This window comes from Puma concolor, chromosome B3 (assembly GCF_028749965.1).
Source record: "Puma concolor isolate L17-30 chromosome B3, mPumCon1.1.hap2, whole genome shotgun sequence".
NCBI lineage: Eukaryota > Metazoa > Chordata > Mammalia > Carnivora > Felidae > Puma > Puma concolor.
The window spans coordinates 143,991,357-144,018,465 of NC_141672.1; the positions used below are offsets into that span (position 1 = coordinate 143,991,357).

Here is a 27,109-nt window from a genome sequence, read left to right on the forward strand (position 1 = left end):
GAGGAGCGTCGGGTCAGGGCGCCAATCGTGGAGCCGCTCCGCCTCCGGGCTCGGTTTGAAATTCCGCGGCGGCCTAACGGCTCGCGGAGCCGCGACCCGGAGCAAGGCCGCCGGTGCTTGCGGGAGGTTGCTGCGCTCGGCCCTGCGTGGAGGTCTGGGGCCTCGACGCCCGGCTGCTTGGAGCGTCCGCCATGAGGAGAAGGTGCGGGCTGCGGGGGAGTCCGGGGGACGCGGGAGGGAGCGACACCCGTCCCGGGTGCGGGCCGGTGCGGGGTCCCCGAGACGACCCTCGGCCCGGGCGCGGGTGTCACGTTAGCCCGCGCCGGGGGAGGCCCGGGCGCGGCCGGCAGGGCCGCGGAGCGCAGAGCTGGCGCCCGGCCCGAGGGCGCCGGCGGGGCTGAGGCCGGGCCCGAAGCTCACCGGCCGGGGCCGCGCGCTCCCGAGGCCCCGACGCGCCGGGTGTCCGCGAGCCCCGCCCGCCGCGTTTCAGGTGCTGCCGCTCGGCCCGGCGGCTCGTTCCAAGTCCCGGCTCTTCTGTGGGCCGGTTTCTCGGTTCTCTTTAAATAAGGCCGGCCCGTTCTCATTTCTCCTTGGCTTCCGCGGCGTCGGAGCTGCAGTGCTAACATTTTACTTGAATTGGAAAGTAGCCGGGTCTCCTTGCAACTTAAACTCCTTTAAGGGGGCGCCTGGGTGGCTCAGTCGGTTAAGCGTTGGACTTGGGCTCAGGTCATCCACGGTTCACGGTTTCGAACCCCGCGTCCGGCTCTGTGCTGACAGCTTGGAACCTGGAGCCTGCCTCGGATTCTGTGTCTCCCCCTCTCTCTGCCCCTCCCCTGCTCGTGCTGTCTCTCTCTCTCTCTCCCCCAAATAAGCGTTAAGGAAAGAAAGGGAGGAAGGAAGGAAGGAAGGAAGGAAGGAACTCCATTAAGGAATTCTTTTCCGGAAAGAAACTCCATTAAGGAATTCTTTTCCGGTGGTTTTAACAACTCATGCAGTGCTGGGACCAGACTCACCACACTGCTACTCACCAGCCTTGTGACTTGCGACAGGACGGTGAGTGTCCGTGTTCTCTTATCCCCATTTCTCCGCCTGATTTCTCTCCATAGCACTTACTGCCATTTAATGTATGCTGTGCTGGTTTATCACTTTTCTTTTGCTATTAGACTGTAACCTCCAAAAGGGCAGAGATGCCAAATTTGTTCTAAAATAAGAATAAAACCAGGGCACAGGTTTTGTGTTAAGAGTAATAAAAACGTTGACCTTACTTTCTGTAAGCAGTGGGTGAGGCAGTGATGATTCATGGCTAGTCTGCAGTTATTGGTCAGACTGGCTGCTTTGTGGCTGTAGGAGGCTTTTCCTTCCATAATTACTAATCCCATCGTTCTTTTTCAAATGCTTGCCTTCCACAGAATGGGAATTTAGTACAAAGAATGGTACCACTGGAAAAACAGGCAGGGCTTTAAAAGTAACCTCAATAAGGGCGTCTTTGTGGCTCTGTTAAATGTGAGACTCTTGATTTACACTCAGGTCGTGATCTCACTGTTAGTGACATGGATCCCCGCGTCCGGCTCTGTGCTGTCAGTGCCGAGCCTGTTTGGGATTCTTTCTCTCTCAAATAAATAAATAATAAACTTAAAAAAGAATAAAAATAATCTCAATAAAGCTGGTATTTTAAAAATTTTGGCAATCATCTGAAGGCTTTTTTGGGGGGGGAGGGGTTGTGACTTAATTGAAAAACTTAGCTGTTTACTAATTAATTTAGCCACCTTACTTTCACAAAATTAAGTGACATGAACTTTGTAGATCGCAAATCCAATTTAAACCAAAACCAATATCTACACTACATGGACTGCTAACCTCTGGCGAGGTTAGGGCCGCCAACTAAAAGCAGTATGGACACAATTGTAATTGTTAACCATCCCTCGGGGTTGATTACTTTAACAATATTGGGCCTGTTGGAAGATGCGTGTTTGGAATTACAAATCTTCTACTTGGAGAACTGTTCTCACACGAGTGTAAGTTTCAAGGAATGAAAAAATGTTCCACTCTTGGGGAGCCTGGGTGGCTCAGATAGTTAAGTGTTCCACTCTAGGTTTTGGCTCTGGTCATGATCTCATGGTTTCATGGGTTCGAGCCCACGTTCGAGCACTGAGAGTGCAGAGCCTGCTTGAGATTCTCTGTCTCCCTCTCCCTCTGCCCCTGTCTCACACTGTCTCTGTCTCTCTCAAACTAAATAAACTTAAAAAAAAAAAAAAAAAGTGTTCCACTCTTCAGAGCACTCATGCTGATTGTTCTGTCACTCTGACAACCCTTTCTTTCATTCCTAAGATTAGCTTTACTTTCAAAAACCAGCCATAATCTCACTCCTCCCCACCTCTGCTGTCACCACCCGGGTCCAAGTCACCACCATTATCTTTTGCCTGGTCTCCCGGCTTCTGCCTTGGCCTCCTGAAGCTTATTGTCAACACAAGACAAGGAGCCACAAGGCTGGATGCCGTATCTTCTATTCAGAATTCTCCAATATTCTGTATTTTAGACTAAAAGCCTCTGGAGTCCTGTTGTACTCTACTCCAGTCACACCAGAGTCCTTGATTGTTTTGGAACCCCAGGCACTGTCCTGCCTCAGACATGGGCATCTGTTGTTCCCCCACCCAGGTCTCTCTTCCCCCACATGTCCTGTGGCTTGACTCCTTACCACCTTTAGGTCTTTGCTGAGATCACCTTCTCAGGGAGGTCTTTCCCGGCCAATCTCTTTAAAACCGCACTTCCCCTTTCCTACACCTTCAGTAGTCCTTGTCCCTTTTCTCTGCTTCATTTCTCTCCACACCACTTACTACCATTTAATGTGAGATTCGCTTATCAGTTTTTGTTGTTGTTGTTGTTGTTAGAATGTAAACTTCAAAATGGCAGGGATGTCAGTTTTGTTCAGTGCTGAATCCTCAGTACTTAGGATGCACCTTGTATATAATAAACATTCAAGTAGTATATTTGAATGAATAACTGGACGTTTCAAAAAAGTATGATCATAAGATGCCTTAGCACATTCACTGTGAATATAATTCTCTTGGTGCAATTATATACTGCCTGTAAATAGATTCAGGTAACTTCCTAAAAGGTGGAAATTTGAGATTTTTTTCTTCTAGCACATCACTGAAAAGCTGAGGATACGTACAAGAATACATCCCAAAGACGCAAAAGGTTGTAAAAAGGTCTGGTTTTTCCAGTCTCTTGAACCTAAGTCACTGGACTGGAAAAGATCTCAAATGGTCTTTTAAACAATTTCTTACCTTTGTGTAGCATACAATTTAACAGGTGTTAGTATATTCAGAGTGCTGCACTTACCACCACAGTCAGTTTTAGAACATATTCAGCCTCCTTTCAGAAAGCCCATACCCATTAGCAGTCACTCCCCTTTCCCACCCTCCCTGCCTACTCTCCAGCCCCACAGAACTACTAATCTGCTTCTATCTCTGTAGACTGGCCTATTTGGAATCATATGATACTTTGTCATTTGTGACTGGCTTCTTTCCTTGGCATCATGTTTTCAAGGTTTATTGTCAAATAATATTCCACTGGATGGGTAAATCACATTTACCTATTCATTAGTTGGTGGCCATTTTGAGTTGTCTGTACTTTTCAGCTATTGTAAAAATGCTGCTGTAAACATTTGCATACGAGTTTTGTGTGGACATGTTTTCATTTCTCTTGGGTAAATACCCAGGAATGGAATTGCTGGGTTATATGGTAACTCTGTGTTTAACTGAGAAACTGTGAGACTGTTTTCCAAGGAGGCGGCACCATTTTACATTCCCACCAGCAGTGTATGAGGCTTCTGGTTTCTCCACTTCCCTGTCAACACTTGCTATTGTCTTTTACTACAGACATCTTGGTGCCTGTGAAGGTGTCTCTGTGGTTTGGGTTTGCATTGCACTAGTGGCTGGTGCTGTTGAGTCTGCTTTCACGTGCTTATTGGTCTGTGTATCTTTCTTTGGAGAAATGTCTATTCAGATTCTTTTCCTGTTGTGCTAGATTTTTATCGTTCAGAAAAATGATCGCTTTACCTTCTGGATGTTTTACAGAGCTAGGCAGCCCTGCTTATAAATCTCCTCTGAATTGTAACTAGACGTTAGAGGCGTAATGAACCTTTGGCAGGAACTGAAGGCCATTCATATTACATTTATTGAATAATTGCTGTGCATTCGGGCCTGGTAAAATGAAGATGATAAGATGTGGCAGTCCTTGTCCTTGAGTCTATGGTCTACGGGGTGCGGGGGGGGTGGGTGGGTAGAAATGACCGTGAGGAATCCACAGCTGTCCGAAGAAGGTGATGGCAGGTGGAAGGTAATGGGCAGAAGCATGGCACCATCAACAACTGAAAGCTACACATGGTCGAGTGAGGAGCGACACATCTATGGAATGTTCCGGAAGTCCCCTTGGCTGGAGTCTTAGGGAATGAGGGGTAGGAGAGATTAAGAGACAAACCTGGAGAAAGGTTTTAGAAAGCCTTTCCTTTGAAAGTGGTTGAACTGTTTCCTGAGGGCAATGGGAAAATTTGAAGGGAGCAGTTAAGCAGAGGCCTGACTGGATTTTGTTTTCACAAGAACCTAGCTGTCCTGTGGAGATTGGCTAGAGTGGAGTGGGCCAGGCAGCCTGGAAGAGACTGGAGAGCATTCTCTGAAGTAGTAAGCCTCACTCAGAGCAGTGCCCCATGCTGGTCTGGCTCAACACCAGGGTTTTACGTTCAAATTGAATATTGACCACAGATTGGATCTTGTAGATCATTTTTTTTTTTTTTTTTAATTTGAGAGAGCGAGTGTAAGTGAGGGAGAGGGACAGAGAGAGAATCTTTTTCTTTTTCTAAATGCTTTGTTTTTGAGAGAGAGAGATCAGGGGAGGGACAGAGAGAGAGGGAGACACAGAATCCGAAACTGGCGCCAGGCTCTGCGCTGTCAGCGCAGAGCCCCACGCGGGGCTCAAACCCACAAACCGGAAGATCGTGACCTGAGCCGAAGTCGGACGTCCAACTGACTGAGCCACCCAGGCGCCCCAGAGAGAGAATCTTAAGCAAGCTTCACGCTCAGTGTGGAGCCCGACATGGGGCTTGATCCCACAACCCTGGGATCATGACCTGAGCTGAAATCAAGAGTCAGCACTCAACTGACTGAGCCACCCAGGTACCCCAGATCTTGTAGGTTAGTATTATTTTTTTTTATATTTTACGCTTCTATTTATTTATTTAGTTTAATTTTACTTTTTATTTTTTAAAATTTACATCCAGGGGTGCCTGGGTGGCGCAGTCGGTTAAGCGTCCGACTTCAACCAGGTCACGATCTCATGGTCCGTGAGTTCGAGCCCCGCGTCGGGCTCTGGGCTGATGGCTCAGAGCCTGGAGCCTGTTTCCGATTCTGTGTCTCCCTCTCTCTCTGCCCCTCGCCCGTTCATGCTCTGTCTCTCTCTGTCCCAAAAATAAATAAACGTTGAAAAAAAAAATTAAAAAAAAAAAAAAATAAATAAAATTTACATCCAAATTAGTTAGCATATAGTGCAACAATGATTTCAGGAGTAGATTCCTTAGTGCCCCTTCCCCATTTAGCCCATCCCCCTTCCCACCACCCCTCCAGTAACCCTCAGTTTGTTCCCCATATTTATGAGTCTCTTCTGTTTTGTTCCTCTCCCTGTTTTTATATTATTTTTGTTTCCCTTCCCTTATGTTCATCTGTTTTGTCTCAAAGTCATCATATGAGTGAAGTCGTATGATTTTTGTCTTTGACTAATTTCACTTAGCATAATACCCTCCAGTTCCATCCACGTAGTTGAAAATGGCAAGATTTCTTTCTTTTTGATTGCCGAGTAATACTCCATTGTATATATATGCCACATCTTCTTTATCCATTCAGCCATCGATGGACATTTGGGCTCTTTCCATACTTTGGCTATTGTCGATAGTGCTGCTAAAAACATGGGGATGTGTGTGTCCCTTCGAAACAGCACACCTGTATCCCGTGGATAAATGCCTAGTAGTGCCATTGCTGGGTCGTAGGGTAGTTCCATTTTTAGTTTTTTGAGGAACCTCCATACTGTTTTCCAGAGTGGCTGCACCAGCCTGCATTCCCATGTACGTTATTTTTAATAAAATGTGAAAATTAGGTTTTTGGTTTATGCATTCTTTTATCTTAAGATTGGAGTGCAAAGGGATTATTTGGGAAAACTCTGTAGTTGAACTTTAGTTAATTGAGATTAAAATAATTAACTTTAGTTAATTGAGATGAAATAAATGCCTTAATTACATATTAACCTTTCTTCTTTCTTTTTTTCTTTCTTCCCTTCCCCTCCCTCCCTCCCTCCCTCCCTCCCTTCCTTCCTTCCTTCCTTCCTTCCTTCCTTCCTTCCTTCCTTCCTGTCTTCCTTGTAGACTCCATGCCCAGCATGGGCTTGAACTCACAACCCTGAGATCAAGACCTGAACTGAAATCAAGAGTCAGAAACTTAACTGACTCAATCACCCAGGGGTCCCTACATGTTAGCGTTTCTAAAATGAATGGATATGAATAATATTTTTTAATCTTTATTTATTTTGAGAGAGAGAGAGAGAACATGTGCAGGGGAGGGGCAGAGAGAGGGAGAGAGAAATCCCAAGCAGACTCTATGCTGTCAGAGCAGAGCCCAGTGCAGGTCTCAGTCTCACAAACTGAGATCATGACCTGAGCCGAAATCAGGAGTTGGACATTAACCTACTAAGCCACCCAGGCGCCCTACAATAAATTCTCGGAATGCTATTCATTATCTGGGTATTGATACTGGCCATCTGGTATAGGCAACTGGTGTTTGTGCCAAAACTTCTCTTCACCCAGGACAGGCAACCTTTATTTTATTTATGTATTAAAAAAAATCTTTTTTAATGTTTATTTATATTTGAGAGAGAGAGAGGCAGACAGAGCATGAGCCAGAGAGGGCCAGAGAGAAGGGGAGACGGGCTCTCTCTGCTGGAAGCAGGCTCCAGGCTCTGAACTGTCCGAGTAGAACCCTAGAAAATATTGAAGCCTATGGAGAAACTGCTATTCTTGGAGATCTAGCCTGGTGATTCATAAGAGCCACTGAATACCCTGAGGCACAAAGGGGGCCAGTGAGAGCCCCTAGCCCCATCATTTGTAGATGGCACACCCTCAGTTTAAGTGACTTGTTCTGGGCCTCACTGCTGACTGGTGGCAAAGCACATCCAGATTCTAGTTTCTCTGGTGCCAGAGCAATGTCTTTGTTATCCATTTGTATCTAAGAAAGGAGAGAAAATTTCTCTGTTCTTTGAATGTTATTTTTGAGAGAGGGTGCATGCACTGGAGGGGCAGAGAGAGAGGGAGAGAGAGAATCCCAAGCAGGCTCTGTGGTGTCAGCACAGAGCCCAGTGTGGGGCTCCGACCCATAAGCCACGAGATCATGACCTGAACCAAAGTCCGGATGCCCAACCGACTGAGCCACTCAAGCACCCCTGGTTATCATTTTTAAAGTAAACTTTTTTTTTTTTTAAGATAAAATGCAGGGTACCCAGTTAAATTCGTATTTCAGATAAACAATGAAATTTTTAAATGAGCTTTTTGTAATTGAAGAATAACATACAGAAACGTACATAAACTCAAATGCAGACTCAATGGATTTTCACAAAGTCAGCACACATGTAGGTAACCAGTGTTCCTTGTACCCCGTCCCAGTCACCACCTCCCAGGATAATGGACCACTGTCCTGCCTTCTGAAAGTACACCTTAGTTTTGCCTGTTTTTTGAAGTTTATATAAATGGAATCACATAGTGATATATGCTTTCTTGTCTGGCTTTTTTCACTCAAGACTGTTTTTCCTTTTCTTCTCCAACTTTTGTTTGTTTTTCCACAGTAGTTTGTTTTACTTCCTTTTTTTTTCTTTTAGGTTTGAGGTATAACTTACATACAGTAAAACTGACTCATTTTACATGTACAGTTCGAATTGTGGTCATTGTATACAGTTAGGTAATCACCGTTGAGATCTAGGACCACTCCATCACCCTGAAAAAATCTCCTTGTGCTCTTTTGCAGTTGATCCCTTGCCCTGATCCCAGGCAATTAATGTGCTTTCTTTCACCATAGTTTTGCTTTTCTAGAACTTCATAAAATGGAATCATATAGTACGTAGTCTTTTTGCATTTGACCTCTTTCGTTTAGCATAGTTTCTCATAATGTTTCTGAGATTTATCCATGTTGTGTATTCATTGTTGTAATATTCCATGATAGGAATGTACTGTTTATTATGTTGATGGACATCTGGGTTGTTTCTACTCTTAGGCTATTATGAGGAGTGCTGCTCTGATCATTCCTGTTCTTGCCTTGAGTGCATATGTGTGCGTTTCTGCTGGACCTGCATGTAAAAGTGGAACTGCTATGTTCAGGTTTAATAGGTGCTGCCCACAGTTTTAAAGTGGTTGTACCGGTTTATACTCCAACTTTATGAAAGTTCTGGCTTTTCTATATCCTCACCATCACTTTCGTGTTTGATGTTTGTTTATTTTGAGAGAGAGCGTGTGTGCACGCATGAGCTGGAGAGGGGCAGAGAGAGAGGGAGAGAGAATCCCACACAGGCTCCACACTGTCAGTGCAGAGCCCGACCCTGGGCTCGATCCCAGGAACCACGAGGTCATGACCTGAGCTGAAATCAAGAGTCAGGCGCTTAACCAACTGAGCCACCCAGGTGCCTCCTCACCAAAACATGATGTTTATCTTTTGTAATTTTAGCCATTCTGTAAGTCAGTAGTTGTAATTTAAGAACAAGAAATTAGTGTGATAAATTGCCACCTGTTTTATAGGATCTTCTCACCAAGCAAGCTCTTGTGTTGGTGGGATTTTATTTTGTCTGGTTTATCTTTACTTTTTTCTTTTAATGTTTATTTATTTTTGAGAGAGAGAGAGACAGAGTGTGAGTTGGGGAGGGGCAGAGAGAGGGAGACACAGAATCTGGAGCAGGCTCCAGGCTCTGAGCTATCAGCACAGAGCCCGACACGGGGCTCGAACTCATGAGCTGTGAGATCATGACCTGAGCTGGTTGGTCACCCAACCGACTGAGCCACCAGGCACCCCTACTTTTTTTTTTTTTTTTAAGTAATCTCTACACCCAACGTGGGGCTCGAATTCACAATCCTGATATCCAGAATCGCATGCTCTACTAAGCCAGCCAGGCGCTCCTGTCTGGTTTTTCTTTTATAATTCTGTATTGTACTGCCATGGGTAGAATTGTTGATGAAAGTCCACATTCTATTATTCAGAAGATTGAACTTCCAGAGTAAGGCAATACTGAATTTTGCTTTGCCAGTGTTGTGTTTTGGGGAGAAGAGTGGTTAAGCTGAATGCTTGTTTTCAATTTGTTTTAGCCTTCAGGCCACTGAGAAACTAGTATATTTAGTTTCAGTAAATTTTTATTTTAGTCTGGAGGCAGTGGCTCATGTTACTGGCTTCTCTTTTGCTTTTCAGTGAGGTGCTGGCGGAGGAGTCAATAGTATGTCTCCAGAAAGCTCTGAATCACCTTCGGGAAATATGGGAATTAATTGGGATTCCAGAGGACCAGCGGTTACAAAGAACGGAGGTTGTAAAGAAGCATATCAAGGTGAGTTGGGTAGTACTGGTCTCTTTATGGCGGTTCAGGGGTAAGGATATTGGTGTCTCATCTGACATAGCTACAGAAGTGACACGAAGATGTCACAGGCTCTTCCTGGTTTTCTTTGTATTTAAGTCCTTTCTTAAGAATTTGAAATTATGAAGGTTTTGGTGTCGTTTGTTGGTTTGGGGTTTTTTCCCCCATTGGCCTCAGACTTTTATGGGACTGTATTCTCTTTTGTAGGACCTCCTGGATATGATGATTGCTGAAGAGGAGAGCCTGAAGGAAAGGCTCATCAAAAGCATATCCATCTGTCAAAAAGAGCTGAATACCCTGTGCAGCGAGTTACATGTCGAGCCATTTCAGGTACATGGCAGAGTCTCAGGGGATCCTGCTGGGGTCTGAGATTAGGAAGGAACTCTGACTTGGGGCTACAGGTGGAAGGTTTCCTTGTGAAATCCTGGCCATGAAAGCGGGGAGAATTTGTCACCTAGTTATTTAGTTTCACCAAAGTACCTTTCACTTATGTGAAGAGTTGCCCTGTTGAGAGATACTAGCTAATAAGTGGTGCAATGCTTTGATCAAAAACAAGCCCTATATTTGTGGGGTGTGTGTATAATATATATACATATTATGTATATTATTATATTATTAATATATAATGATATTAATATATATAAATAATGTATAATGTACTTTTTCTTTTTTAATTCTAAGGAAGAGCTAAGTACAGATGGTACCATGCTATTCTTTCTTTGAAAAAAAATTAAAAGCACTACCTAGGAAGCAAAAGGGACTAGTGATACAAGGGAAAGTTACCAAAAAACCTGCCTTTGTGGTTTTTTATACCCAGTAGCTGCACACCAGTGAACCAGCCAAAATGGCTACTTGGGAAGAAATGTCTCAAAAGCTGGAGTGTCAGGAGAGCATAGTCAAATTCAGAGCATGATTATCTCTGTACCACGCTGACAGGTTGCTGTTTTGTGGTCCAGCACAAGGCAGAGCTTGAATGAGGACACCAGCAAGGATGGAATGAATAACAGGACTCCAAAACATGTCCCTGGTTAGATCCCGTATAAGTAGTGTTGGGATCATAAAAGTGAAAACCACTGTGGAGCTTGGCAAGGTAATTAGAATAGATGTGAGTGCAGGGCCAGCACAGGATGGCTATGATGTGGTGCCAGTAAGATTCTTGGGTCCCTCTCTGCTACAGGAAGAACTACGTGGGTACCTAGATGGAATCAGGCTAGGAGGGAGACCGCCTTTAAGGGGTTAATGATAATTCATACCTGGCAGCCAAGAGCAATCAGATCGTGATATCAGTGTAGTTTTTTGGAATCTACAGAAATGGCATATATATCATTGATTTTGAACAAATAGTTTCTTTAGTCTTTTTTTTTAACTTTCAATGTGAAATCGGGTGAGAAGTTAGATATACAGTGATAAATATATATCTCCCTTAAATTACATGACAGTTTTTATTAGTTCACCAGTGTGGAATAAAATTCTATAAATTTTTAAGACCTGTAACTGCCACTCCCCCCTACCCCCCGCCACCTGTTTATCTGTTGGAGTAAAGCAAGGACTATCGATTTGTATTGGTTAAGTGATGTTTGTAGGCTTTTTAGGATGAGCATCAAGTTATGAGCTAAATAGACTACCCCATAGCTAACTCAAAACAAGCTTTCCAACCACTTTCACCTCTTGCCAAAGTGCCCTGGTACGTTTCCTTTACTAGAGACCTTCCTTAGGGGGACCCTCCTCGTGCCATATTTTGTTGGCTGTGAGTTGATGTACTGTTAAGTTTAACTAAAAGTCTGTCATCCTAGGGGTGCCTGGAAGGCTTAGTAGGTTAAGCATCCGGCTTCAGCTCAGGTCATGATCTCACAGTTCATGAGTTTAAGCCTTGACATCGGGGCTTACTGACATCAGTGTGGAGCCTGCTTCGGATCCTCTGTCTCCCTCTCTCTGTGCCCCTCCCCTGCTCACGTGCTCTCTCTCGAAAATAAATACATTAAAAAAAAATGTTTGTCACTCTAGTTTTCTTCCATTGTCCTTCTCTTCGTGTGAATAAATCCACTTGAAACCTTGTAACAATGGCACATCGTCTCTTGCAGGAGGAAGGAGAGACGACCATCTTGCAACTAGAAAAGGATTTGCGCACTCAGGTAGAACTGATGCGAAAACAGAAAAAGGAGAGAAAACAGGAACTGAAACTACTTCAGGAACAAGATCAAGAACTGTGTGAAATTCTTTGCCTGCCCCACTATGACGTGGACAGCTCGTCCGTTCCCAGCCTAGAGGAGCTGAGCCAGTTCAGACAGCACGTGGCCACTTTGAGGGAGACAAAGGTATACTGTTTGCACTCATACTTCCTAAAGGTCGGTTTGACTTTCCTGGAGGGGCTCGTAATCATTTTATTTTATAGGCCTCTAGACGTGACGAGTTCGTCAACATAAAGAGACAGATCATACTGTGTATGGAAGAATTAGATCACACCCCAGACACAAGCTTTGAAAGAGATGTGGTGTGTGAAGATGAAGATGCCTTTTGTTTGTCTCTGGAGAATATCGCAACACTACAAAAGTTGCTACGGCAGGTAATGGCCACTCACTACTCCATCGTGTCCAGCAGTTTGAAAAAGCTGACAGTTTCTTCCTTCAGTCTTAAATAAGAAGCCCATATAAGTAAAAAGGGGAAGGATAAAGATAGCAAATGATATGAACATCTTTGATTTGCACTTTCTAAGCAAAAAATTTATATGTAGCTCAAAGAATGTGAAATTGAAATTTTGAATGAGATACTATCCGTCTGTGAATTAGCTTAGTGTTTAATTTTTTAAGTTAAAAATTTGATTCTTGGTTCTTGGTGTTTGAGATCCTACCATAATGACAGCCATACAGTTTGTGTTCAGAATCACAAAAATACACTTCTCAATCTAGTCAGAGTACTTCTTGTGAGTCCAGACATTTCTTTGTGGGAAGGCAGCGGGCTGGGCTTCTTTGTTCTGTCTTTGCCCTAACTGTCAGCTCTCCTCCCCACAGCTGGAAATGCGAAAGTCACAAAATGAAGCAGTGTGTGAGGGTCTGCGGGCTCAAATCCGAGAGCTCTGGGACAGGTTACAAATACCTGCAGAAGAGAGAGAAGCTGTGGCCACGGTTATGAGTGGGTCAAAGGCCAAGGTCAGGAAAGCGGTAAGAAATCCAATGGGTGCTAGGTCAGCAGTCTCTACAAATGTCAGGTCTGTTGTCCTTACCAGCTTTCTGCCTCAAGCGAGCCTGTTTTTAAAGACAAGCATCAGGGGTGTCTGGGTGGCTCAGTTGATTAAGCGTCCAGCTTCAGCTCAGGTCACAATCTCACAGTTAGTGGGCTTGAGCCCCTCGTCGGGCTCTGTGCGGACAGCTCAGAGCCTGGAGCCTGCTTCGGATTCTGTGTCTCCCTCGCTCTTTGCCCCTCCACCATTTGCGCGCGCGCGCGCTCTCTCTCTCAAAAATAAATAAACGTTTAAAAAAAATTTTATTTTTTAAAAAGACAAGGGACGCCTGGGTGGTTCAGTCAGTTAAGCGTCCAACTTCGGCTCGGGTCATGATCTCATGGTCCGTGAATTCTAGCCCCACGTCGGGCTCTGTGCTGACAGCTCAGAGCCTAGACCCTTTGATTCTGTGTCTCCCTCTCTCTTTGCCCCTCCCCTGCTCATGCTCTGACTCTCTCTCTCTTTGTCAAAAATAAATAAACATTTAAAAAAAATGACTTAAAAAAAAAAAAGACAAGCATCAGACGAGGGTGGTGATAGCTGCTCATCTTCTGTCCTTTTGTGTGCCTTTCTTAGATTTCTGGCTCCCATGAGCTCATTGTTGCAAAGAGTATTGATTTACCTCTGTTGCTTTGTGTTACAATTTTATTTAAAAGGGAGAGGGGCATGGGAGCTTTTGGATTCCTGGGGGAAAATGAATGTGTGGCAAGCTCCTTTACCAAAGCTCCTTGTTTCAGCTGCAATTGGAAGTGGATCGGTTGGAGGAACTGAAGAAGCAGAACATGAAGAAAGTGATTGAGGCGATTCGAGTGGAGCTGGCTCAGTACTGGGACCAGTGTTTCTACAGCCAGGAGCAGAGACAGGCTTTTGCCCCTTACTATACTGGTCCGTACAAAAGTGGTGGTCTTCGTGTGGCCTGCTCACTTGTCTTTATGAGGGCAGACGTTTGCTGGGAAGTGTTTCCTCTACCCAACAGATACGGCTCCCCTTTCAAGCCATTTAGCATCAGTTGCCATTCCTGAATAAACAGACATTTGCAAATGCTACTAGGAAGTAAGGGGTCTCTCGATTTCTGAAGCAGTATATCACTGTAGCCTGTGGTTGTGAGGCTCAAGTCTGTCAGGTGCTTACTCTGGGCCAGGTGCAGTGTCAAACCCTTAATGATATTATCTCACTTAGTCCTCATGTCAAGAGATGAGCACACAGAAGCACATAAATGCTCAGCACCTTAACCCAGAGGCAGCACATAGGCAGCAGAGCCCACATTTGAGCCCACAGAGCCTGTCCCCAAGAGCTCAGCAGAATTCTAGTGTGACAGACGAGACTGTACTAAATTCAGCAGTGGTTTTAGAAATTGTGGGCAGGATGCAAAGGAAGAATATGAAGGAAACCAAGGACAAGGCAAGAGATGACCTAGAGTTTTGAGAATCTTCATCGCTGTGGCCTGCACCCTAATCCCTTAGCCCCTCCTCTCCTCCCAGACTGATCATGTGACAAAGCTGGCTTTTATTATCCACGATATATGCTTATTCACGTATCACTTTTACTCTATGGAAGAAAAATTGATTTCCATTCTAGGAGGATGAGGATGAGGGTTACTAAACACTAGAAGTTTTTCATCTCCTGGGCTTGTATCTTGCAGAGGACTACACAGAAAATCTGCTTCAGCTCCATGATGCCGAGATCGTGCGGTTAAGGAACTACTATGAGGTTCACAAAGAACTCTTTGAAGGTGTCCAGAAGTGGGAAGAAAGCTGGAGGCTTTTTTTGGATTTTGAGGTACCGCCCTAGCTTCTGTTTCCCTAGAGTGCGATCAAGTGTTAAGAAGGCCTGCCCTGGACAGTCAGAGTCCACTCTCCTTTGCCCTTTACCAGGCTTCTAAAACCTTGTCTTTATCAGTAAGTCTGAGTTACTGCTAACCTATCTGTACTTGTGAAGCTTATATGCAGGAACGTGGAAGAACAAAATTAATGCCTTAAGTAAGGTAGGAATTTCTTGCATGAAGGAAGTCTAGAGGTAGAGTATTCAGAGCAGGTATGGCTGTTCCACACTCAGTGGTGTCCCAGGCTTCTCCAGCCCACGGCTCCCCGACCACTAAGGGGTGGACCTTACCCCGACCACTAAAGGGTGGTCCGAAGTGGCTCTAGAGCCCCCACCGTTGCACTTCAAGCATTGCCCCTTCAGCCCCTCTAAGGGCTCTTTCCAATATTAAGCTCCCCACACCAGCACTGGCGTGCCTGGGGCACCTGCTGCCACAGATAGATTCAGGTTCTCAGTACTAGTAGGAGGGAGAGAGTGGATGTTGGGGCAGGCAGTTAATATTCACTACCAGTCCAACTTTTGCTGTCTTCTTAGAAAGTTTGCCTGGGTATCAGGGCACATTTGTTTAGTCTGAATTCCTTTTCTTCCGGTAGACTGGGCACTCAAAGCATTTCAGAGCTCGGGACTGGGACTGGGTGAGCCACACAAGACATGTAGGGCACAAGGAGAGTCCTTCTCAGAGCTCAAAGGGGTCCTAAGAGAATCCCGAGTTCAACTCCTTCAGGTTTATAGGTGGGAAACTAGGACTCACACGTGGAGAGAGAGATACATGAGGTCTTACAGCTGTTTCAGAACAGACGTCCTAGTTCTCGGTTACTCCTTAACTTCTGGTTGAATGCAAGAAAGAAGAGTATTAAGCAAGTCTTGTTGATGTGCTGGTATTTAAGGAGATGAGAAACTGATTACTGTCCCTTTAGTTAGTGTTTAATAGACAGTCATCAATCAAGGGGTCTGGAAAGGAGATAGGATTTCTTTACAAGCTCAGCCCCCAGATTGTCAAGATTGTTTCTAAACTTTTCTGATGATCTGCTCCTACTGTTGAGTGTATAAACCTAATTTACACTTACAAATTACACATTTAGATTACTGTTCTGATATAATATATGCATGATAGAGGAACAAAAACCAGAAATGGGGGCGCCTGGGTGGGTGGCTTAGTTAAGTGTCTGACTCTTGGTTTCAGCTCAGGTCATGATCTCATACTTGGTGAGATCGAGCCCTGCATCTGGCTCTGTCCTGACAGTGCAGAGCCAGCTTGGGATTCTCTGTCTCCCTCTCTCTCTCTGCCCCTCCCCTGTTCACAATCTCTCTCCTCTTTCTCAAGAATAAACATTGAAAAAAAATTTTTTAAAAGAGTAAGAAGCCTAACACTTTACATTTTAACTTGCCCATTTTGTGAGTGTTAATTTCATAAAAACCAGATTATGAACCTCTTAACTGGGCACATTTAACCTGCATCATTAGTATGCCAGAGCTGAGTGGGTACACAGGGTTGTCACCACCAACCCTCCGAGTGTAGATCTCTCCCTTGTCCCTCCAAATACCTCATTCCCTGTAGGTGACAAGTCATGTCTGACATCTGGACCAAGTAAGGGAGCCAGTGACATTGTGCACTCCATATTAAAGCTTACCTCACTCTTAGATTAGAAAGGAACCAAACCATAGTCTTCCTGCACCCCAGTGGATGACCTCGCATATGCCCACGGAGCTCACACCCCACTCCCCTTGCCTTGGAACACCATCATTTGTCTCTGCTGCAGTGGATGGAATGCAGAACTCTCCTTAGTATGTAGTCTCCTTAGTATGGATCAGTTTACAAAAGCAAGGAGTCTTAGCAGAAGTAACTGGTCTGACCATCTCAGGGCTTACTCTAATTAAAATCTATTTTTCACAGAGAAAAGCTTCAGATCCAAGTCGATTTACAAACCGCGGAGGAAATCTTCTAAAAGAAGAAAAACAACGAGCCAAACTTCAAAAAATACTCCCTAAGGTAATATTGCCACTGAGAGTTTTTGTTGCTTGGCTACAAAACACCTTACTTTTTGTATATCCTTGGCTTTGAAACATCTTGCCCCAGAACCGTCTTCTCTTCTAAAGCTTGGGCCAGGATAAGTACATACCGAGCCTTCCTCCTGACTGAATATCAAGGCTTAATAGCTTTCTAGGGCCGGTGTAGCAAAGTACCACAGACTGGCTGGCTTAAACAACACATTTATTTTTTCACAATTCTGGAGGCTATAAGTGTGAGATCAAAGTATCAGTAGGGTAGGTTTCTTCGTAGGCCTCTATCCTTGACTTGAGGATGACTTTCTTCCTCCCTATATTTTTCCATGGTCTTCCTTCTGTATGTATCTATGTCCCGATTTTTCTCTTACAAAGCTACCAGTCACATTGACCCTAATGACGTCATTTATCATTTAACTTCATTACCTGTTTGTGGGGAAAAAAAAAAAAGTCACATTCTGAGGTATTGGGGGGTGGGGGTTAGGACTTAAATATGAATTTTGGGAGGATACAATTCAGCCTATAACAAAAGATAAACTTTTGAGAAAGTGCTGTGGGCTTTGTTACTGTTCTCTATTTTAATAGTAATAGTGTTTATTGAATTAAGTGCCAGATACTATTCCAAAGTATTTTCCATTTAGTCATTTCCATTAAAATTTTTTTTTAATTTTTATTAATTTATTAAAAAAATTTTTTTTAACATTTATTTATTTTTGAGAGAGAGAGACAGAGCAGGGGAGGGGCAGAGAGAGAGGGAGACACAGAATCCGAAACAGGCTCCAGGCTCTGAGCTGTCAGCACAGAGCCCAATGTGGGGCTTGAACTCACAAACCATGAGATCATGACCTGAGCTGAAGTGGGACACTTAACTGACTGAGCCACCCAGGTGCCCCTTAATTAATTCATTTTAAATTTACATCTAAGTTAGTTAGCATGTAGTGCAGTAATGATTTCAGGAGTTGATTCCAGTGATCCATCCTCTATGTGTATAACACCCAGTGCTCATCCCAACAAGTGTCTTCCTTAATGCCCCTTCCCCATTTAGCCCATCCTCTCACCCACGGCCCCTCCAGCAACCCTCAGTTCTCCGTATTTAAGAGTGTCTTATGTTTTGCCCCCCTCCCTGTTTTTATATTATTTTTGCTTCATCTGTTCATCTGTTTTGTATCTTAAATTCCACATGCATGAAGTCATTTGTCTTTCTCTAAGTTCACTTAGCATAATACTTTCTAGTTCCATCCACATTGTTGCATATGGCAAGATTTCATTCTTTTCGATTGCCGAGTAATACTCCGTTGTATATATAGACCACATCTTCTTTAGCCATTCATCCATTGATGGACATTTGGGCTCTTTCCATACTTTGGCCATTGTTGATAGTGCTGCTATAAACATGGGGGTGCACGTGCCCCTTTGAAACAGCACACCTGTATCCCTTGGATATATACCTAGTAGTGTAATCGCTGGGTCGTAGGGTAGTTCTATTTTATTCATTTCCATTTTTATGCATCAGGAGACTGAGGCCCTGAGAACTTAGGTAACTTTTCATAGCCTATAAGAGGTAGATTCTAGATCGGGACCCAGATTGGGGTGCTCTTAATATACATCGTGTTTTTTTTTTTAATATATATATTTTTTTAACGTTTATTCATTTTTGAGAGAGAGAGACAGAGCACGAGCAGGGAAGGGGCAGAGAGAGGAAGAGCGACAGAATCTGAAGCAGGCTCTAGGCTCCGAGCTGTCAGCACAGAGCCGGACGCGGGGCTTGAACTCATGAACTGCGAGATCATGACCTGAGCCTAAGTGGGATGCTCAACCGACTGAGCCACCCAGGCGCCCCATAATGTACATTGTTCATTTAATGTTGCTCGTCCCCCCAGTGCCTCCAGCTTTAAGCACCAAAACCCAGTTAGACTCTGGGTTCTTGCAGTTTCCCACCTTCATGTGTGTTACGAATAAATCGTCCCTAGGATTTGCTTCCTGGTCACTCTGACCTGGGCCCACGTGAGTCCAGCTACCTGAAATTAGGCTTACGTGCTCTGGGGCAGGAGTCTTCCTTTGGGAGAATACTTTCATTCGGGCTTCATACCAAGGATTTGAAGTGATTAACATTTCTTTCTTTATGGTCTCAGCTGGAAGAGGAGCTGAAGGCACGGATTGAAATGTGGGAACAGGAGCATTCGCAGGCATTTGTGGTGAATGGGCAGAAATTCATGGAGTATGTGACAGAACAATGGGAGATGCATCGAATGGAGAAGGAGCGAGCCAAGCAAGAGAGAGTAAGTGAGCACAGTGTGGGCAAGAGGACGATGGTAATGTGAGTAGCCCAGGGTCTCTTCCAGGGATCTGGGTTGGCTGAAGGGCTAGCCCACCGCACCTCTTTGAGCTCTGGGTTCAGGCACTTGGCTCTAGATATCTGGCCCAGCTTCTGCCCCATCCCAGACCTGTTCCTTTCCTGGGCGTTTTCACTGTTCCTTCCAACTTTCATACAGCAACTAAAGAATAAGAAGCAGACAGAGACAGAGATGCTCTATGGCAGTGCTCCCCGAACCCCCAGCAAGCGGCGAGGACTGGTACCCAACACACCGGGCAAAGTGCGCAAGGTGAACGTGAGGCTTTGTGAACCACCGTTTGTGAGGGGTTGTTGAGGCTGGGGCTCTTGGCCACCTTTCGCCTTCTGCCCTGTAGATGGGAAAGGGCTTTGGGGACCTTCCAGGTTGAGTCCATCTGAAAGTGTGACCAGAAGGCAGTACTTAATCCCAAGTAATAACTTGATAATGACAGTCAAGGACCTGGCTTCGATGTGTGCCTGTGGTTGAGGTCTTGGATTAATCTTGGGAGACCATAACTGTCACCATTCCATAATGATGAAGACCTTCAGAGGTTCATCCTAGAATTCCAACAAGTGACAATGATATTCTGTGAGAGCCTTTCATGTTTAGTAAATGGGATAGTTTAACTTTTCCTTTGATAAATGAAATAGAGCAGTATTTCCTTTCTCTTTCCTCAGCTCATATTTATAACCAATAGATCTTTTAAAAAGCACCTGCAGGGGCACCTGGCTGGCTCAGTTAGAATGTGCAACTCTTGATCTCAGGGCTGTGAATGGAACCCTGCGTTGCAGGGAGTTTAAAAAAAAAAAAAAAAAAAAATCACCTGTAGTGTAACTCCAAGAGAACTATTGAGAGTATTTGTTTTTTCTGCTTTTTAATTTTTTAAAATGTTTACTTATTTTTAAGAGAGAGCACGAGCAGGGGAGGGGCAGAGAGAGAGGGAGACACAGAATCTGAAGCAGGCTCCAAGCTCTGAGCGGTAAGATCAGAGCCCGACTCACATACCATGAGATCATGACCTGAGCTGAAGTCAGACACTTAACTGAGCCACCCAGGTGCCCCTGTTTTTCCTCATTTTTAAATAATGTATTTTTACAAAATAGAGGTCACATATGATTTGGATTTCTGCCTTTCCCCTAGTTGGTATTGGTTGTGGTTCTTTTTTCATAGTATCAAACTTTCTTCAAATACATGCTCGTTATTAGCTGTATATTCTATTCTCTTGACATACCATCATTTATTAAACTAGTTCCCTATTGTTGATAGATTTTACTTTATTTTTGATTAAAAAAAATTTTTTTAATGTTTATTTTTGAGAAAGAGACAGCATGAGTGGGAGAGGGGCAGAGAGAGAGAAGGAGACACAGAATCCAAAATATGCTCCAGGCTCTGAGCTGTCAGCACAGAGCCTGATGCAGTGCTCAAACTCAGTAACCGTGAGATCATGACCCAAGCCAAATTCCAATGCTTGACCGACTGAGCCACCCAGACGCCCCACTTTCCGTTTTTAGGGAGACGGAGACAGTGCAAGTGACACGGGGTTGGGGGAGCAGAGAGAGGAGACAGAAAATCCCAAGTCTGATGAGCTCTAACTCACAAAAACATGAGACCATAACCTGAGCTGAAACCAAGAGTTGGATGCTTAACTGACTGAGCCACCTAGGTGCCCCAATATTAGATATTATAAAGATTTTATTTTTAAGTAATCTCTACATCCAACGTGGGGCTCAAACTCATAACCCTGGGATAAGTCACACACTCTACTAAGCCAGTCAGGCACCCCATAATAGGTAGTTTTTTTATTATGAAAATCATGTGATGGGGCACCTGGGTGGCTCAGTTGGTTAAACATTCGACTCTCACTTTCGGCTCAGGTCATGATCTCATAGCTCAGGAGTCTAAGCCCCACATGGGGCTCCACGCTGACAGGGCAGAGCCTGCTTAGGATTGTCTCTCTCTGCTCCTCCCTGGCATGCATGTGCACAAGAGCGCTCTCTCTCAAAATAAACTTAAAAAAAATGTGATAAGCTTTTAAAAACCTAGAACACTAAAAATCAATTATAGAAAGATCTGTTTTAATTAAAAGTTTGCAGACCTCTGTGCTACATGCTGAGCATAAAAGAGAAGCGAGAGGCCCTTGCTCTCGAGAGTGAAGTCAGGGGCGCCCGGCTGGTAGAGCAGCTCTGGATCTCCAGGTTGTGAGTTTCAGGCCCATACTGGGTATAAAGATTGCTTAAAAATAAAATCTGAAAGTTTCCTCTAATCAGACATTTCTGAAGCCCTAGTTGCACTGATTAATGATCTGTGCTGCCAGTGCCTAAGTGTCAAACTCTGATCCTTGTTAACAGGTGATACTTTCATACTTTGTCCATCTGAGGGTATGAAGTTCTGTCTCATGATTTTAGTTTGTATCTCCCTCCTTAACTAATGGAAATTGAACCTTTGCCATGTCTACCGGCAGCATTTGTGTCTTGTGTAGTTTGTGTTTTTACTCTTTATGGTGTTTTGTTGATGAACGAAAAGTGTTTTATGGTTTTGTTTGTTCACTTTATTTTAAAAAAAAATTTTTTTAAGAGAGAAAGCACAAGTAGGGGCAGAGAGAGAGGGAGAGAGAATTCCAAGCAGGCTCCACACTGTCAGAGCAGAGCTGGACATGGGGCTCGAACCCACAAACCATGAGATCATGACCTGAGCTGAAATCAAGAGTCAGATGTTCAACCAACTGAGCCACCCAGGCGCCCCCAGTTTGCATTTCTAACGTTTAAAAATTTTTTTCTTTACATTTATTTATTTTTGAGAGACAAAGAGAGACACATTACAAGTGGGAGAGGGGCAGAGAGAGAATGAGACACAGAATCTGAAGCAGGTTCCAGGCTCTGAGTCATCAGCACAGAGCCCGATGCGGGGCTTAAACTCACAAACTGTGGGATCATGACCTGAGCTAAAGTCGGACGCTTAACCAAATGAGCCACCCAGGCGCCCCTCTTAACATTTTATACAAATACAATTATACAGTATGTATTCTTCTTTTGGTTTGGCTTCTCTCGTTTAGCATAGGTTTTTTGAGATTCATCTATGTTGTTAAAAATAGGCCACTCCTTTTTAGTACCGAGCAGTATTCCATTGCACAATTTGCTTATCCGTTTGCCTGTGGATGGACACTTGGCTTGTAGGCAGTGTTTTGGCTATTACAGATAAAGCTGCTCTCTATATATGTATAGGTCTTGGTAGGGATATCTGCTTTCATTTCTCTCGGGTAAATACCTAAATATGATAGAATTACAAACAAAATGGCTACCATTTTATAGTGCAGTCCGGATAGAAGTACTTTCAACACTTGTCACAATTTTCCTCAAAGCTCTTAACCATGTAAACCCATCTTTCTTAGACTATTTCCCATACTCCTTTCTCTATAGTGTAGGGATGGGCTGCCAGACATGTTACCCCACCTCCATAATCTCTGTTCTTCCCCTTAGCTGAACACTACCACCATGTCCAACGCTACGGCCAACAGCAGCATTCGGCCTGTCTTTGGGGGGACCATCTACCGCTCCCCTGTGTCTCGACTTCCACCTTCTGGCAGCAAGGTTAGTATGTATGCTCCGTGTACAAGGGACATCCCCAGCACACCTCCAGCCCATTTACCCAGGGGCCCCACCTAGTCGTTCGAGTTTCTGAGAACCCTGGATTCGGTTTTCAGTGAGATGCTGTGAGTAAGCCAGCTTATCTGCCAAAAAAAGAAACCAACAACAACAAAATACACCCAGCGGTCATTCTGAACCCCGGTAGTATCATGGGAATCACCGGGATGTAACTAGGTTCAGTGCAAAGCCTGGTCTTCAGCTGCTGCTGAGTGAGGTCCCTGTGTGGGGGTTCAAGCCCAGTGACACTGGATCACTAGACAGAATCGAGTACTCTCACATCAGGAGAGGTGGGGAATCTGTGCTAAGTGTGTCTTCCAAGTATTCTACAGACTATGCTCAAGATAGGTATTTTGCAAGTCATTAAGAATTCATGTATTTTTTGAAACCACAAGTAGAGGATTATAGGCCCATGAATAACAAAGACGGTATCAGCCTTTAGCCATTTGCGCGCGTGTGTGTGTGTGTGTGTGTGGTCACTATGAGGATGGTGCGCGGATCTCTCTCTTTCCCTTCTCTGCAGCCGGTCGTCACTTCCACTTGTTCGGGGAAAAAAACGCCCCGTGCTGGCAGGCATGGAACCAACAAGGAGAACCTGGAGCTCAACGGCAGCATCCTGAGTGGTGGGTACCCTGCCTCGGCCCCCCTCCAGCGCAACTTCAGCATTAATTCTGTTGCCAGCACCTATTCTGAGTTTGCGGTAATTCACCTTTTCTAATATCTGCCAGTCTCTGGGGAGCACACAGTTGGGGCAGAGTGGGTATCTTCCCAAGGGCACCCAGGCCGTGAGGACAGTTCTTTGGAGGCTGAGAATCCCTTTCCTGCCTTGACCATGGCATGGGGCGGGCTGGTTTAAGGAGCATACAAGAAGGAAGTTGGCAGCAGCAACTAGACGTTTAGCCTGGATCCTTCTGCTTCAGAAATACCATTCCCTGGCTGCAGGAGGTGACCCTCTGATCACGGCCCTGGTGCTCTCTTGGTGGAGTTCTTGGTAATTGTCTTAATTCTTTGTTCTTAGAAGGATCCGTCCCTCTCTGACAGCTCCACTGTCGGGCTTCAGGTCTGTATGGCAACCCCTGCATGTCCCATGTCCGCTTTCCATACTCACCTGTCACATCTGCTGGCTTAATTCCCGTCTGGGCACGGGGCTACACTAACCAATAATCTCAGCTGTACTACCACAGAACCTTTTTTTGACAAAGGAGCAGAAGTCCTAATGCGGACCTCAAGGATATCTGACTTCAGTCCCAAGAGACTAATCTGCTGATTAACAAGAAAACTTGTTCAGACTTGAATTGGATTCTCAGCCCTACCTAAAGTCAGGCAAAGTTTTTTTTTTTTTTAATCCTGTCTTTCACAACAGAAGACCTTCACCCTCCCCAGTTGTGACATCAGAGGCCTCCAATGTGCCGGAAAGAATAGAGGCCCCATCACGTGGGGAGGGGAGCCCCAGCTGTGTGCTGCCCATCATGAGGTTCTTGGCCTGTGTGCTGATTGTTTCCTGGAGTATATGACTTACTAACCCCTTAGGGCTGAATTGCCAACTTTCTGTCTTCTGTGAGCTAGCCAGTGTTCATTTCCTTGCCTCTGCCTGTTTCTACCTCATTAAGCTGCTAAAGCATATATGTGGCATTGGGAGATTTTTCCAGATGCTCTTTAGTTCCTAGTAACCTACTCCGTGTTCACTAACACTTAACTGCAGTGCCCTTTACTTACCAGTGTGCGTTCTCTCTGCCCTCCGTATCTTCCTGCTGGGAAGCGAGGCTATTCCTCACCGTGGGTGAGGGGATACGGCATTAAAGCCATGGTGCCCGCTCTTACGGCTGCAGTGACAGAACGGGGCAGTTGCCCAAGGCAAGAGCTTGTTTTGAGCATTGAAACAGTTTCATATTATGGCCCTTGTTTCAAATTAAATGATTGGTATGGTTTTATATATAGAAGTGTACGTTGCTCTGGCTAGCTGATTGCTGGACAGAGGGTCCAACTTTCTCTTCCTTGCTTGTTTAGCCAAGCCCCGTATCGTGCCCGTGGGGCTTAAATGTACCCTGCTTATCTCTAATCTGGTTTTGGCTGCTTTGGCTGGTAACAGACTCCACCAGGCGGCACCAAAGCCGGTAGACTAACCTTTACTAACCTCTTGCTCAGTGGTATTCGTGCTTTATCTTCTTTTCCATGTGCTCCAGCATGAGATCATATCACCAGCAGGTTACAAGGCCCTCAGCCCCAGGGATTGGTAGATAAAGGTCTGGCCCCTTGCTTTATTCAGGGCTCAAAAGACCAAAGGTTGTTGCCTGCCTAGCTTGACAACTCAATAGAGTACTTTGTGAAACTTGAGGGACTGCTATTCTGTGAGGTGGTAACAGAACGAACTGGCTAAGGACGAGGTCCCGGGCATACGTGTGCACACGCTTAATCTCTGACTAATAGAACGGGGCTCAGAGCCTCTCATCTTGTGTTCCTAACAACCTGTGCTGGAGAGGGACCTCTGTCTCAGAGAAACAGCCCTCAGGGGACCTTGTGCTGACATTTACCCATGCTTACAAGGGCGGGGCATGCAGAGGAGGGACAGTACTGCCACTTACATTATTTATTTTTCAACAGCGAGAACTTTCAAAGGCTTCCAAATCTGATGCTACTTCTCGAATCCTCAATTCGACCAACATCCAGTCCTGAGAGCCCCTGAGCGGTCAGCCAGCTGTGGCTTCCTGTGCCTAGACTAGATCTAATTATCTATGTGGCTTTCATTTTTCTTGAGTTTAGGTGTGCTTGAGAATCTGGACAGGTTCCACTACCACGGGCCTAACTTACAGAAGTGAATGAGTGTCACAGAGCAAAGTCCATCATAGGCTTAGTGGGTCTTCAAAGACTTGATTTTGTTTTGACCCAAGAAATACATTAAAACTTAGTTCATAGCAGTAAGTGCAAATTTTAGCATACGGAACCTAATTTTTCTCTACCCCGTAATTCTGCTTGCTGAAGCACGAGCAAGGGCGTGTCGTATTTCACCACGGTGTGGGAAAAGGAGTGTGCCGGTCCTTGGGGTAGGGACCTGAAGCAATATTGGCTCGTAGGCTGTCACTAGTAATTAACATCTTCTTTGTTGAGGGACGCTGAGTTAACGCTCTGGCTACAGTAGCCTTGCTCTCACCTAAAGATCTGTCTCCGCCACACAGGACAGCCTTCCTCCTGCTGAGGATGTGTGTGTGTCAGAAGTGGAGATGGCCTGACCTACTGCCAAAGAGGTGACAGGGAGGCTGGGAGCTCCTTTGTTAAACTGTGTACAGTTCTGTTATTGTGCAATGCCCTTTGTGGGGACGTGTGTGTGAACACATGCCTGTCTGAACTCTGTTTCTGCAGTTTTCCTCTGGGTTGAGTCCCCCCATCCCTCTGCCCGCTAGGTCCGAGTTCATCTACCCCGGCAGTTGCCGAGTTGGGAGGCTGTTTGGATGGGTTGGGCCATTTCTGTTGTGGAGATCTGGAACTTGGCACAAATCAGTATTGGGGAGTTGTTTCTGCTCCAGCGTCCACGTCTTTACCTACCCTACTGATCACTACTGCTCTCCCCAAAGCACTATTTATTCTTACCTTGTCTGCCTCTGTCAGCACGTTCAATGGTTCTCAAAACTCACCAGCATGGATTTGGTCTGTGTCCGCCATGCTGCTTAGACGTATACATGTCCTGTTTTTAAAATATAAATATATTCTTAAAAATAAATTAAAATGTGTATACTTACCTTTCAAAAAGATATATTGTTTTTTTTCTCCCCGGCCAAATCACTTTTTGGTTGCTTTGGTCTGTGGAAAACAGAAAAGACTAAAAAGAAAATATAAGATTTTTTTGTTGGGAGTATGGTTTTATGTTCTGTGCATTTATTTCTAAATATTTCTTGAGAAAAAGTCCAATTCCTGATATGTAAATTTCCATTTGCACTGCTCTCTGTCCCTAACAGGACATCTTTTATAGGCCTGGCTTTTGGTTTTTTAACAGCCTTTATTTTTATTAGAAAATAAATGCCCATTTACGGTGTACACTTGGATAAATTTTGACACAGTTTCACACACTTGTGAAACCATCACCACAATCCAGTTTCTGAACATAACCATTACCCCCAAAATTTCCTCCTGCCCCTTAACAGTTTTCCCCTCCCCACCCCTACCAACCATTTATCTGCTTTGTGTCACTGTGGAGGAGTTTGCATTTTCTAGAGTTTTAGCTAAGTAGAATCCTGCAGTATATATTCTTTTTGGGGTTTTTTTTTTTTCAATATATGAAGTTTATTGTCAAATTGGTTTCCATACAACACCCAGTGCTCATCCCAAAAGGTGCCCTCCTCAATACCCATCACCCAGCCACCCCTCCCTCCCACCCCCCCATCAACCCTCACTTTGTTCTCAGTTTTTAACAGTCTCTTATGCTTTGGCTCTCTCCCACTCTAACCTCTTTTTTT

At 44.7% G+C, this 27,109-nt stretch overlaps 2 protein-coding genes across 14 annotated transcripts in view; one reads left to right on the forward strand and one right to left on the reverse strand.

Annotated features, from left to right (window-relative positions):
- Nucleotides 1–26,405, forward strand: PRC1 (protein regulator of cytokinesis 1). Of its 8 annotated transcripts, none has more exons than XM_086711582.1 (15): nucleotides 1–202; nucleotides 9,486–9,618; nucleotides 9,853–9,975; nucleotides 11,727–11,960; nucleotides 12,038–12,208; nucleotides 12,654–12,803; nucleotides 13,600–13,747; nucleotides 14,505–14,641; nucleotides 16,578–16,673; nucleotides 18,820–18,966; nucleotides 19,180–19,290; nucleotides 22,497–22,607; nucleotides 23,185–23,361; nucleotides 23,683–23,721; nucleotides 25,263–26,405. In XM_086711582.1, exons 1-15 carry the CDS (start codon nucleotides 192–194, stop codon nucleotides 25,332–25,334), a joined length of 1,860 nt encoding a protein of 619 aa, XP_086567708.1. In that variant the 5' UTR covers nucleotides 1–191; the 3' UTR covers nucleotides 25,335–26,405. The 8 variants fall into 8 exon arrangements, with proteins under 8 accessions (XP_086567708.1, XP_086567706.1, XP_086567709.1 ...); XM_086711580.1 differs by having other exon boundaries at nucleotides 2–202; nucleotides 23,680–23,721; XM_086711583.1 differs by having other exon boundaries at nucleotides 2–202; nucleotides 23,680–23,721; nucleotides 25,835–26,405.
- RCCD1 (RCC1 domain containing 1) overlaps nucleotides 16,879–27,109 on the reverse strand; it is a 33,962-nt gene continuing 23,731 nt past the window's right edge. For 4 of the 6 annotated variants that reach the window (XM_086711598.1, XM_086711603.1, XM_086711602.1 and 1 more), the window contains 2 exons: nucleotides 26,396–26,475; nucleotides 16,879–19,577 (listed from right to left, as the gene is read on the reverse strand). In XM_086711598.1, the coding sequence (XP_086567724.1) occupies nucleotides 19,565–19,577; nucleotides 26,396–26,475 (93 nt within the window). In that variant the 3' untranslated portion in view covers nucleotides 16,879–19,564. Of the gene's footprint in view, nucleotides 19,578–22,678; nucleotides 26,476–27,109 lie in introns of all 6 variants that reach the window. The other 2 variants (XR_015252936.1, XM_086711600.1) reach the window with 2 other exon arrangements.